Genomic DNA, 14,435 nt, shown 5'->3' on the forward strand with positions numbered 1-14,435 from the left:
CCAACAGGATTCTAAAGGCAGCCTTCAAATTTCCAGGAACAATTTGCGTATAATTTTCTGAAATCACCTGAAGACCAGTCTTGGCTTTCTAGCCACTCACAAAGATTTATAACGGCTGAATCTATAAGAGACCCATCGTGGTGGAGGGAAATGGGATTTACAAATAGTAATGTGATTTCCTGGGTTTAAAAATCCTATATTCCCCGAAAAGGAAAACACAATTATCAGTCCACATCAGCGGTTCTTAGTTTGCAAGGATTTCGGAGACAAGCTGGCCTAATGCCCTGGTTCCTGCAGACGAGAAAACTGAGGGACAGAGATTACATCTGGGCTATCACAGAGACTTTTAGGTGAAGAGCTGGGACGCAGCCTAGGACCTCTGTCTCAGCGTGTGTCCTGGACACCCCACCACAGGGCACAGACTCTGCACACCCCATCAGAAACTGGGCAACTGGACAGTCGGGTTGGTATAGGCTCGATCAAATTCATTTTTTAGATAGCTGGCTATCACTGGTTTTAATTAGTTACACTAGCTGCAAGCTCATCAAAATTATTATTGAGGTTGGTGGAATTATTTGATGCCCTCCAAAAGAAGTCTGGTAAGGGGTTTGTGGATTATTTTATGTGACCAGGACTTCCCCCTTCTGAGTGAAGTGATACCTGGTTTAGTGGGCTCAAAAATGGCTAGACGCTTCCTAACCAAGCAAAGTGTTCTCTATCCGGGAAAACCAATTTCACCGTATTTGCGTCTTAGGAGACCGTCAAGGTGTAATATGCTGGGCGCCCCAGTTTGATTCTCAAAAGCAGCAGCAGGTAAGCCTTTCAGAGGACAGCAGAGAGTTCGGCTGACATTGCTACTTAAACGCTACGCAGAGGAAAGAGGGGTTTACCATGCTGTTTGTAGATGGGTGGTTTTCGGTAAATGTTGATCCCTTGATCTGTGGAAATGAAAAGCAAAGATGTGTGATTATGGGAACCTATTCAGCGATGGGGAAAACAGATCAACCAAGAGGCAAACCAAACTGAAGACTCTTGAACAAAAATAACCCAGAAGGTTAACTTGTATTACAAGGATTGAGGTTATTGGAAGAAGAGATTACAGGAACGAGCCAGTTACTATAGACACGTGATATGGAATCCTTTGTAATACATCTTAGGTTATAGAGAGATGTCATTCACTCATGAGCCATTTATTTCAAATACACGCTTCACTAAAAGTGGGGTTAAAACAGGAAGAAATGGAAGCAGTGGAGATACTGTCATGGTGAGGACAACGTAACCAGTTTGGAGAAAATCCCCAAATTGCTACTGTCTAGAAATTGAGCTCCCAGTTGAGACCAGTGGCTCAATTTACTTTTCAACTAATGAGTGGAAGAGTGGAAAGCAATGCAGTAAAATGAAGAGAATCTTTTTGTAAAACATAGACACAGTTTTTATGTGCAAGGCTAGTCTGATGTGCTGACAGGATGGATGCTCGACAAAATCCTATTTTGCATAGGCCAAATTTTAAAAAGAAAGAAACAAAAAGAAAGGAGATGCCAAATCTTATTTATATATTTATATAGGACCCCATTTGATTATGATACCATTTCACTTTGATTGGATCACAAATCCTCCAGAAATGTCAAAAGGTTTGTTTCCCCAGAATCTTGGGCACTGTATCTTGGGGTATTATTTATGCAAAAAAGTCACGAATGTACCAACTTGATTTTCAAGGTTCGATGAAACTTAAAAAAAAAAGGCAGTCCTATCTCAGTGGTAGGAATCCCACTAAACTTTCCTCTATTTTATTAGGTAAGCTTGGAATGCATAAGAGAAGAACTACTAGTCTCCAAATATGTATGCTAACATGAACACAGTAGGCAAATTATTAAACCACTTGCAGTAGCTAAAAGCACTGGAACAATCTACTTCTGATGGAGAAATGTCATGACTTCTGATGGCCCATCTTCTCCTCACATACTGAGCTGACCCCAAACATTAAGACAATGATGGGTTCTGATTTTTCCAGTTCCTGATAGCAAATTGCTATTTGTACCATGACAGCAAAGCTTATAAGCACCAAGCCTAAATTGCAAGATATCTCTGTGGGCTACGGAGTGGGTTAGTTAGTTGGACACTGAAGAAAGACCATCCATCCAATTGACCCAATTTTACAGCTCTCTGAAGAGTTCACAGAAAGAATCTCCACACGAGACAAACAGATAAAATAAAAGTACCCTTAAGAGTGCTGTGGTTCAGCCTTTAGGATGAGAAAACAAATAGACTATCATTGTGATAATTAGTCAAACCACAGACTGGTTTCTTCAAAGGTACTAACGAAAGGGTAAAATTAAAATTTTAGTAAAACAAAATGAAACAAAGCAACTCAACCCTCAGTCCTTCAACCCTCTGCCTCCCACCTCCCCCCTTCAAAAACGTTTGAGAAAACTTAAACCTCCAATACAATCCTAGTATTTCACACACAAAACTTTTGAAAGGCCCCTGGGTCAGATCCTGCAATTTAGGGTTTGTTGACTGTGTGCGTCTTAATGAACAGAGCATGAAGAGATGGAGACGAGACAGAGGTGACAAGCCTACATTCTACACGGTGACAGGACACCAAGACACAGACCGTGTCAGCTCCTACCTGGAACATGGAAATGTTTAGGGGCCTGAGCGTAAGTTGGAGTTAGAGGGCGGCTGTCCGGCCGGTAGGGGAGAGGGGAGTTCCGGCCGCTGGATGGCTCATTGCCTCCAATGAGAAGAATGGAGAAAACAAAATGAGAGAAGGGAGAGCAAGAAAGAAAACAAAGCAAGCATAATAAAAAATTCAAAACAACAAACCAGAAGGATGTACATCAAAAAGGAGAAACCAAAGAAACAAACTCAATTCATCAGCTTGGCTCACAAAGGTGACTGGTATAAGGTTGAATTTTCCAAAGGAGAGATTTGAGTTTGAGTGGAGCTAGGTTCCAAGCAGCTAGCAGTAAGAAGCATCATTCCAATGGCATGCGGTTGAAGGCTGTGAGCTGGCAGCAAACTGATTAGATGGAAAGTACACTAAGAGGAATGGAGAGTCACTTGCTCATGACTCAGGGTCAGTCGTCAGGTGGTTAAATCCCAAGCATGTAGAGGGGTGGGATACGCAAACCCAAATACAGTCACTTCCAGGCATGACGGCAGAGGCTGGCAATCGGAATCTATTTCTCTGAACGGAAGGTCAAGTCTGGGAACCTGTGTGGTCACCTGGTCCTTCCCCTGAGCAACACAAAGTGCCTTCATTGCAGCCTGTGTTTCTGTTTCCTCACTTTGAAATACACACGATAGAGTCAGACCCCTTTCTTCTAGGTCCTTTGGGACCACATATACCTGTCTCCATCTTTTTCTTCAAAGACAAGGCTCCATCCAGTCTAACAATTCCATTAATGAGACATTTACTGAACACCTACTGTGGCTGGGTGGTGAGCTTGGGCTGAGGTCAAGTAGATGAATGAGATGCAGTGCTCACTGTCTACCAAAAGAGACAGACTTATACCAAGTAAGGTTATGGAATACCAGGTAAGTGCTTGCTCAGGGGTACACAAAAAATTCTACGAAACTCAGATGAAGGTGCCACTGATTTTTCAGAAAGGCCACAGAAAGATGCTAGAATTGAGTTGGTCGCTGAAGAGCAAGCTCACCAGGTGGGGGGGAGGTTGAGGGGTGAGAAGGGCCGGGCTCTAGAGAGCTGGAACACCACAGGGGAGGGCGGGCCACTGGGGCGTGGGAGCAGCAGGACAGACCTCTGTGGCGGGACAGCATGGTATTCTTGGAGGAGGGAACGAGGACGAGGCCGGGAAGGACCGCGGGGCTCGGCTGCAAGAGCCGTGAGAACCACCACCACAGCCTCCATCACTCCCTTCTGAGAACTGCAAGGGTCAACTGAGGCAAAACTGGAAAGCGATCAGCTCCACCCTTACTGTCCTCGGTCCCCACGACTGGGCAAACATCCACCCCAAGAATACACCAGAAGATACAGGACTATCAAAAGTTCATGAATTAGTAATGTAACTTTTTAATGATTGAATTGTAAGAATTCTTTACATATTCTGGACACAAGACCCTTATCAGATATATGCTTTGCAAATATTTTCTCCCATCCTGTGTGTTGTCTTTTACTTTCCTGACAGTGTCCTTTGAAGCATAGAAGCTTTAAATTTTAATAGTCAATTTATCTATCAATTAAGGCTAACAATTTAAAATAAATCATAGATCTTCAGAGAATAGAGCAAGAAACAATTTTCTTTTTTTACTTTGTCTTATGAATTTTATTTTAATTGAGATATAATTGACATATAACATTGTGTTAGTTTTAGGTGTTCAAGGGCCAATTTCTTCAAGTAAGTCAAACTGTTCTAAATCTGGCCAGCAACACACGAAAGATGTCAATTGCTGGAGTTTCAAAATAACATGTTTAATAGAGTTTTAATTTTTCAATATGTATAGTTTTAGGTAAGCAGGGCACAGATCTGTACCACATGGGCAGTAAGATATTCTGAACATGAGAACTGAATGTGTTATTGTCTCCAATTTACATTTCAGGTTTTTGGTTATTGTGTTCTGAAACTTTTGTCCTTTTTTTTTTTTTTAAAGAGACAGTTTAGCATCTAGCTCCCAACATATTATAATGTTGACTTTACTAAAGTCAGATATTAGCTCCCAAGAGGTTATGAAGCTTCACTCCAAACCACTGATTAATAAAAAAAGCTCATTGAAAAAAAATGTTATCTCATTTACTACCACTCTCCTAAAGAGAAATAACCAGCTCCTGCCTGAAAAAAATGAGAATAAGAAAACACAGGCAGAGGTAAACAGGGAAGGAAGAACATAGTTTATGTTTAGAAGGAATCCTGTTTTAAACCTCAGGCTGAATTAGAACTAGGTCTCGTTTATCTTTGTGGGTTCTGTCCAGTGCCCAGCCAAGAGTAAGTGCTTAATAAATGCCTGTGAATGAATGGTTGAAGTGGGCCAGCTAATTAATTCTACAGTGATTAACGGCCTAACTTAGTAAATGCCGCCCTGGGACCACCCACCAGCTTTCTCTTAGTTGAAGGCAGCCAGGTGCTAACACACAGCAATGGGAACCCGGAATCATGGTAGCACCTTTCTCTGTTTTTTAAAGTAACTTTCCCATTAGAGCTGATCCTCAATAACTCCAATTTAATTGTTTCACTGCAGAGGAATGATTTACTCCCACAAACGTTAGAAATGATTTCCAAGAGCAATCCATCAGGGAAAAACAGAACAACTCTTGTGGGCTTGTCTCAAAGGAGGTTCTAGAGAGACTCGACTTTCTGGCTTCATTTGTGTTTGTCTTTTGAAGACTCGACGTTTCCTGAGCACTGGCTGCTACTGCTCCGGAACCACACTGCTCTCTGCCCTTAATCCTGCCCCTCTCCCCTTCCTGGACTTCTAGAGCATCTGAGTTTTCAGGGAAATGTTCTCACAGGTTTTGGTTATAAAATTCAATCAGAAGAAACTCCATTCAGTTTGTTTGGATAATTATTAGCCAGTGTTATGCATGCTGCGTCTATAGGACACCAAGGTTTAAGGTCATTAGAATTCACATTTGCCCGAGTATTAAAAGCTTTCTAGCATTCATAAGCTCTGCTGGTGAGTGGCAGTAGGAGCCCGTCACTTCTATGGCTGACGGCTCTCAAAGGCTATGGAGTGACTGTCTGAATTCTGGCTGAACACTGTCTCCAGTTGGGCAGAGTTCTTTATTGGGCAGCACGTCTTCAGCAACCACTGACCTTTCCTGTTGCTAGAAAAAACACCAGTGTGTTCAAGTCTTTGTAAATAGATTTAACTATCATCATTTAAAACCTCCCATGAGGCACTTTAAAACACTAGGTGAACAGATATTCAGCAACACAGCCATCTACGTGACCCTGCACGGCACGATTTCTACACATCACAAGGGCTCAATGGGAAGAAGGCCTCGAAACACACAACGCTGCTAGGTACCAGATTCTTAGTCCCTGAAATACAAAAGGCATTAAAAATTTTGGCATTTTTAAAAGAAAAAAAATTCTCAAGATGAGGCCTTTTCTAAGTTAAATACCCTGTCTTTAAGTGATAAAACTTTTAACTCTTATCTTGGATGGAAATAACTGATGAGGACCCTAAAAGGTTATTTTTGTGCTTAGTAATGACTTAGGCAAAGTGATGTAAGAGGCATCAGATGAAATGTGGAAGGTATTATCATCATCAGCATCATCATCATCATCATCATCATCGTCATCGTCATCAACTATCAGCCTGGGGTTGACACTGTTTAAAAATAATATAATAGCATATATATCATATAACATTGTATATATCACATTCATAGCCATTTTTTTCCCTTTAAATAAAGCCTTGCATTGGTTCCCTCTAAGTCATTAGCGATCTTAGCTGTTGGGATGAGACGCTCCCATATGTATAGAAATATATTTCTCGGTCTTCGTTTTTAGCTCCTTCCATGTCAGCCTAATATGCCTATTTCTCAATCCTTGGGAGATCATTGATTGGCAGGATTCCCACGGTATTTAACAAATTCAAATGCTCTGTGTCCTACTTTCATTCTTCTTTTTGGCACCCTGAGAGCCTCAGTGACAAATTCTAAGACAAGTAAATCTAAATGGCAATGCTTGTGCTCTGGGACCTGCTGGTTTACTGCTCACCTTTTGGACTCTAAGTGCTCACGTTCCAAAATAAATTCTGAGGGAAACCTAAAGTTGGCAGCATCCAGAATTTCATGACAGAGTTTTAAGATTCTTGTCTGAAGCTTCAGTAAGTGTCACAGTTTCCTTCAGCAAGTGTCAAATATATACCTGCAGCTTAGCAACTCATATCTATGGCAAAACTGGGAAGATTCCTTTCAAAGAGACTTAATATATGTAGCCCTCCTGTTTGCAAATCTGACTGATACTCCATGGACCCAGAAGGTCATGTCTAGCAGTATTTCAAAGGGAAAGGAAGAGAAACTCAGCGAACACGGCACAAAGCCCAAAACAAGGTGAAAATAGTTTTTCAAAATAGGCATGCATTGTCCGAATGGCCCAACAATGACATACTGATACTAGACCAAGTTTGGAAGGTCAGAGAACAGAAATAAAAACACAGTGGAAAACAAGATGGGCATTGTCGGCAAACGGTTGGGGAAGCCAATGAAACACAGAGACGGCCTGTGATGTGAGTCTCATCTTGACATCCACTTAGGTGTCCTCAGCTCAGTGGACAGTGAGGGCCCAGGACACAAGCGTCCAAAATCAGGGTCAAGAATTGGACTTAAGCAGTGGGAGGTGGGCTTCTGACTGTCAGAGGGGAAAGGGGGCTGCTACTTTCAGCTCCACATTCCTGAGATGGACATCCTTGGATCCTGGGGTCCTCAAGCTCCTTGGCTTCCACTTGTTTTATTTTTTTTTTAATTAAAAAAAATTTTCCTTTCCATAAATAGATTTTTTCCCATTAAAAAAATTGAAATATAGTTGATTTACAATGTTGTATTAGTTTCTGGTGTACAGCATAGTGATTCAGTTTTATATATATATATATATATATATATATATATATATATATATATACACACACACACACACACACATATATTCCTTTTTATTATAGGTTACTCCACTGGTTTTTTTGTTTGTTTGTTTGTTTGTTTTGTTTTGGGGGGAGGCAACTAGGTTTATTTATTTATTACTATTTTTCTATTTAACTGGAGGTACTGGGGATCTAACCCATGACCTCCTGCATGCTAAGCATGCACTCTACCACTGAGCTATACCCTCCCCCAATACTCCACTTATTTTAAAAATGATTTCCCCAAGATTACAAGACATGCTCCAAAAAAACCAAAAAAAGGGAATGTTCAAATGAACAGCCGTGGAAAACTCCAGAAGAATTTGCTCCTTTAAAGACATCTTAGATGTGTTTCTCCAATGGCCATAAGTTCCCTCCATGATAGAGAGGCCTTCCATGTAAATGGATACATGTTTTTCAACATAACTAAGACATAAATCCTTGGAGAATCCGTATTTAGCTATTCCAACTATACTAGGCTTTTAAAGCAATACCTTTAATATACAAATTTTCCATGATTGATTTTGTAATTTACCAAAAAGCTCATCTGATTTTAAAACTAAGCCTATATTTTATATACATTATATTTTGTAGCTGAAGTCTATAAACTATTTCATCTGAAAGTATAGCCATGTACAAAGTATAGGCATATGTCCAGTAAAAAGAAAATGGGAGAGAGACGATTAGATACTTTTTAAGTGTAAGCTCCACGTCACACATGGATGCTTTTTACAATTTAAACCTATTCTATTTGACTGTGTCAAAAACATCAAATTCAGACTGAAAACAGAAAAGAACATATTTCTACATTCTTGATAAAGCACCGTTTAGGCACACTGAGGTCCTGCCATTTTCATAACCACTTGGTATTGCTATGAAAAAGTAAACATTTGTTAATATTGTGATTTAAATGACTGAAAGTAGCTGTTTATCTTAGCCTCCATAAGAATGCCAATTTTCTAGTTAAAAAGAGATCGAAAGTAAAAGTCTGCTTTCAAAATTATACCTCATGTGTCTTTATACTAAAACACATACCCCTAATAGGAATGTGAGATGAGAAGGCTTGGGGGTCTGTCTAGCCCTGGGGCTGCCACTTCCTGGCCGTGCGTCCTTGGCGGGGTCATTTACCAGGACCTCAGCTCTTCATTCACCCCCACCTCCGCCCACGCTGCTTTACTTCACAGGGATGCTGTGGAGAGTGATGGACTGATGCAACCGGAAGTGCTAAGAGCTCCATCCCGAGGAGGGACCATAGACCTCATGAGCTGAGTGCTTACTGCTCATCAGAGCATTTTACTATGCACACCGCTGATGCCTTCGGAGAGGTTTCACAGATGAGGCAAGTGGCACTCAAAAGGTGAAGTCAACAATCCAAGGTCCCACAGCCAGCAAGTGACAGAGATCATATTCAAACCCAGGACTCCAGTGTCCACAGGGGTGTCCCTCTCTTCATAAGGCTGCTCACAGACACAAGGTGTTGCTAGTCTTGGTATTTTTTTAAGTCTTTTGGGGGGGGGGGCGTAATTAGGTTTATTTATTTATTTATTTCTAGAGAAGGTGCTGGGCATGGAACCCAGGACCTTGTGCATGGTAAGCATGCGCTCTACCACTTGAGCTATATACCCTTCCCCAAGTCTTGATATTTTGTGATGTGTTATTTGTACCATATTTGTATAACTTTACAGGGCACACAACATTTTTCTTCCTACAAAAAGTCTCTCTTCTGAAAGATGAAACATATAACAACCAAACAAGGCTGCTTACATTTTAATGAATAAAAAAAATGTATTTTCTCTTGCATATTAGAAACAAACAAAAATCTCAATTTGGCCAAGGACTTCTATATTAAAGTCTCTTTAAAATACATCTCTGAAGTTTTTTTCCCCCAATAATTTCTTACGGTTATATAAACATTCTCTAAAATATCATCTTGACATCTAAATAATAAAAGTTCCTCTCATACTAATTAACAGTAACAATTTTAAATAATCCAAGAATTTTAGAAAGTGCTACACCTGCCAAAAAAAAAGCCAATCTCTTTGCTAATGGCGAAAACTGTCTTCAATAAGCATGTCAGCAATGTTATTCTTGCAGCATAGAAAATGCTAAAATAGCACACTTCTAAAATAACTACATACTGACAAATGCAGGAAATTTATATTTTAGGACTCAACTGAGTCTTCAAAATCCAAGTGAGCAAAAAGCTTGGGTAGACTGCAAATGAAATTCAGTCAAAGAGCACAATGTTTAGGCTATTCGAGAAAGGGTTACTGATGTGAGTTCTTGGAGCATGGGGTTCGGATCCTTTAGACCCGTGCTTGCCTGCTACTCTCTCCTTCAGCTATTTCCTTTGGTTAATTTGGTTCAAATCAAGACTAAGGGAAAAGCTGGCATCCTCTGGGAGCTCCTACTTATTTTAAATGATGGCCCTTTCATAATCCCTTTGGGGCTCTTGGCTCCCCCGCCAGGTAGAGAGGATGGAGAACTCCGATTGAGGACTGGTAAGGAAGCATGACGGACAATGAGAGCAATGGGAATGGCATAAAGGGGAGGGCAGAAATGGGCAGGAACAGAAAACAGAAAGCAAAGCCCCTCTTCTCCATCATGCAGAAATCAGGACAAGTCAAAGGAAGGTTACCCTAAGGGTTGGCTCAAGGATAGAAATTTCAGCTACATTGCCATAGATCCTTTGTACTGTCCGAATATTTGAATATTATTACGTGGTTACGTGGCTTATCACCAGGAAAACAACTTTGGGATACTGGTTGCTGAATCCTGTTGTGTTTTGCTGAGCCATATCCCATGCCCAAACCAGGAAAATCCCCCAACTATATATTATATTTTGCTTTTGATGCTTAGAAAAACAAAATCATAATATATATTTTCCCTAAACAGTTGATAACAAATCTTCTGGTCTTAAAACACCCTTCCTGTTCCTTCATCTAGAGCCCTTAGAAATGGCACATTTCTCCTAAGGAGAGAGGCTATGCCAGTTCTAAGACACTGCTGGGTGTAGTCATGACACACGCAGGCATGCTGAGAGGTCCAAAGCTCGGAGCTAACTCGTGGAGATACACCTTATTAGCCTTCCCAGGGTGCTAATAAATCTCCACTATGCAGGGTGCTGCCTGGAGAAGCCTGCCTCCTTACCTTTGATATGGGGAATGAAGTGGTGTCGGAAGGGGGAGTTGGGGCGGGAGTCGCTGTGGGTGGAGCTGAGGCTGCTGGTGCGCAGGTGGGACAACCTCTGCACACCAGGAGACAGCAGCTCTGTGCGGCAAGAGTCAGGGGCAGGACAAGGTGGAAACAGAAAAGGAGAGCAGAAATTAACACAGGAGCAGGGACCACGCCATCGTTCCAAGGGAGGAAAAAAAATAAATAAAGAACGTTAATCAGGAGTCTGAAAAAGGAGGAAGAAAAACAGGTTAAGAAGGCACCTGCAAAGGGTTAGGCACAGTGGGGAGAGCTCGCAGACAGGGTCAGGTCAGCACACTCTCCGAGAATAAATGGCTTTCGTGAGAGGGAACAGCCACCAGGATACTCTGTCAGGATGAGACCAGCTACTGCTGAGCCAGTACTGGGCACATCACTTAGACTCAACAACAGCTGGTTTTAAAAAGGTGCCTGACAAAACAGAACCCTCTGAAATGCATGTAAAAAAATGACTATCATTTCCAGAACCTTGAAAAGAAGGACTTATATGTAAGGGTCAAATTCATTTTTTTTTTAAGTTGCGAGCTTCTAATGGAAGTTTAATTTACGTTGCCTGCATAGAAGGGATACCTGTCTGTGTTCACTGGGCAGCAAAGAGCCACTTATGATCCTGAGAATTGTGTCAGTGGTGGCACCAGCGAGCTGGAAACTTAGTTATCTCAAAGAGGAATGGTCCATTCACCTAAGCCCAGACCTAGGGATCTGCATCACCCTCTGGCATCTGAGGTGCTCTCTGGGGACCACAACTATGACAGCAGAGCCCCACCTTGAAAAAATAACTATGAACCCTAACAACTGGCATCACATGTGTCTATAACATATTGTGAAGGGCGAGGAGAAGGGCTTGGAACGGGGACTGTTCTAACGGCTCTTGGCATCAGAACCATGACTGGAACAGAGGAAACTTCCCACTGCTCAATGAGGACATGACCTTTTAGGGAAACCGTATCCCTGACTGACCACTCCCTCACTACTCAGGGGTCTCTGGAACAACGATTTCCCTGCAACCGTGTCATTCTGAAGGTCACGGCTACAGTCTTAGTCCGTGGTGGCATAAAGGATTTCTCATCACCCAGAGAGACAAGGGCTTACATCCAGCTCCAGGTCCAGGACATGAATAAATTAACTATAATTGTACATGAAAAATGAAAGGAGTGTATTTCCTGAAAATTCTCCTTTCATGTAACTCAACAAATACCGAGTAAATATTTACAGGCCAAGACAAAACTATACGTTACTGAAGGATCACAGAGTAAAAATTTAATCCTCTACAAGCATTAAACCTATGGCTTTGGAGCAAAGATTGCAGCCTTTTTACACTCTGTACCTTTGGTTTTATTTTATAAAATAAGTTAGCATATGAAGGAGTTCATTCTCACCAGCCTGCACAAAAGCAAGAGGCTGAAAATGAAGTCTTCGTAGATGTACATCACCCCCAAGTTTGTTTAGAAGGCTGAAATCTTCCTGGGGGAGTCTATTCCTCAGGAATCCTGGGTCTGTGCCGGGATCTCCATGCTCCTTCTACGGCACACAGGAGACACCCACTAACAGTAAAAGGAGCTACATTCTGCAGAAACAAAGGTTAAATGCAGCCCACTACCCTTTAATATTCTTTATCACAGTACATCTCTGATGTGTTTATGTTTTCCAAGTCTGACTCAAAAGTCTTGGGTTGGAAGCCATCCTAAAAAACTACCAAACCCAACCCTGAGGTTGGATAGGATACTTCCTTCCAGCCGCTGCTTAACTGTGCAGGCTCAGGAACATCAGGTGCCTGGATGGAGCATAATGAACAGGTCAATAAGTGGCTAGTACTGGATTTTAGGTGATGCTGGTAAGCCCAAAAGGCACAGCAACGTATTTTCTTTTGGAGCTCTCTGTTCTAAGTCTCAAAGTGCTGAGATTTTCTTCAAGTCTTAAGAAAAAAAAATTCCCTTTGCTTCTAGTCACTCACTATCCAAATATAATTCTTCCATAAATCCTAATGAATATAACCATAAAATGACTCTTGTCTCAAGAAGAGAAATAACACAAACTATAGCTGGACAGGCGTTTTCACTTTTTTTCTGGGAGAGGGGAGCAGATTTTTAAATCTGGCAGCCAGATTTTTAAATATATTATCAGTGGTGGGAGTTAAAAATCACATAGAAACACAGAGTATTACATAGAGTGAATCCCGGGAACAGGTGCCCTTACCAGGTCTGTGAAAATGTTGGGGAGAGCGAGACGTGGTCGGAGTGTAGCTGTGGCGGCTGTATACCGGGGAGTTGATGGAGCCCTGGCTGGTGGACCGGTGGATCATCCGATCCCGGCCGTCCTGGTACCCCTGGAAGCAAGTGCGAGACAGCGGGAGCACAAGACATACATTCAGGCTGTTGTTGGGTTCAAGGGAAATCAAGCTGCACCAAGGTTGCCCAGGAACTACCATGTCTACCTGTTCATGTATACATTTTAGGGCCGTATTCCTTAAGTACATATATTCCATGGTTAATGCATTTTGTTTATGACCAAGTGCTGTTCACCTTTGAGTCACAGCACTCGGTTATAAACAATCACAACACTAGAGGTTTTTTCATCTCAAATTAGAGCGATTACCAGTCCAGTTTTATACAGACTATCCAGCAAGTTATTTGGCTTTAAGATAAAACTATTAATTTTATTACTATGATTATTATTTTTAGATGGGGTAGACCTAACTCCTAAGGAGCTAGCTCATTAGATGCACAAGGAAATGCAAAATAGTAGAAGCATGCTAAATGAACAATTCCTTGATTATTATCTGTAACAGCTTATAGGAAAGAAAGTGCTGGGTCGGACTTGGTGCTGGACCATGCTCAGATCTGAACTTTGGCCACTAGTCTCCAATAGAAAAATCATGCAGGGACAACAGAAAGTGCTAAGGCCACTAAGCAGGCAGTCAACGTGGGCTGGGGGCAAAAGCAAGACACTACGGGAACCAGGGGTGCAGTGTGAAGAAGCTGTTTCATTTCGTAGATCAGCAGCATCAGTTTTCTGAAGAACGCTCATCAAATGGGCTGGGAGAGTAACTAACTGGGAGGTTGTGTCTTTGGTTTTGAATGCGAGGAAGCGCATGCTGGGTTGAGATGGGGCCCACGGCTCACTACGGGGTAACTGCTGCTGATTACGTGTGGTCCACACACGCAGAGGTTATTCCGCAGGGAATGGTCAGCCTGGTGGACTGGATAAAGGCCACTCTAAGGTCTGTTTACCCTGAGAAGGGGGGGGCAAGACTATTGATTCTAGACTAAGAGGAGCGGCCTCACATAAAGACGGCCCTGCTTATAGAAACACCATGACTGCTGTTGGCTATTTCAGATAATCCCGTAAGCCAGGATTCAGATCAATTAATTATGGACGGAGGAGACAGTCCAGCATCTGAACAAGTGGCTCCACTCCCGGCAAACACTTTCCTCCCACTCAGAGACACCATGTAAGGCTGTTTTTAATTCTCTAGTCTTCATTTAAAAAGAAATTTACTTCTGTGTCTTATAGTCATATCTTACGTGTAAGGAATCCTACATTCAACATAATCTTGCATGCAGTTTTTCTGGGTTTTTTTTGTTTAATGTTCTTTTGCTAAAACCCCAGTCTAGGGAAGGAACAAGTAACTCCCC

At 41.8% G+C, this 14,435-nt stretch overlaps 1 protein-coding gene across 9 annotated transcripts in view; it reads right to left on the reverse strand.

Moving 5' to 3' along the window:
- ABLIM1 (actin binding LIM protein 1) overlaps window positions 1–14,435 on the reverse strand; it is a 282,485-nt gene that overhangs the window by 16,668 nt on the left and 251,382 nt on the right. For 5 of the 9 annotated variants that reach the window (XM_031461815.2, XM_064488466.1, XM_064488460.1 and 2 more), the window contains 3 exons: window positions 12,997–13,126; window positions 2,630–2,734; window positions 891–938 (listed from right to left, as the gene is read on the reverse strand). In XM_031461815.2, the coding sequence (XP_031317675.2) occupies window positions 891–938; window positions 2,630–2,734; window positions 12,997–13,126 (283 nt within the window). The remainder of the gene's footprint in view (window positions 1–890; window positions 939–2,629; window positions 2,735–12,996; window positions 13,127–14,435) is intronic. The other 4 variants (XM_064488467.1, XM_064488464.1, XM_064488465.1 and 1 more) reach the window with 1 other exon arrangement.

The sequence above is a fragment of the Camelus dromedarius genome, chromosome 8, assembly GCF_036321535.1.
Source record: "Camelus dromedarius isolate mCamDro1 chromosome 8, mCamDro1.pat, whole genome shotgun sequence".
Lineage (NCBI taxonomy): Eukaryota > Metazoa > Chordata > Mammalia > Artiodactyla > Camelidae > Camelus > Camelus dromedarius.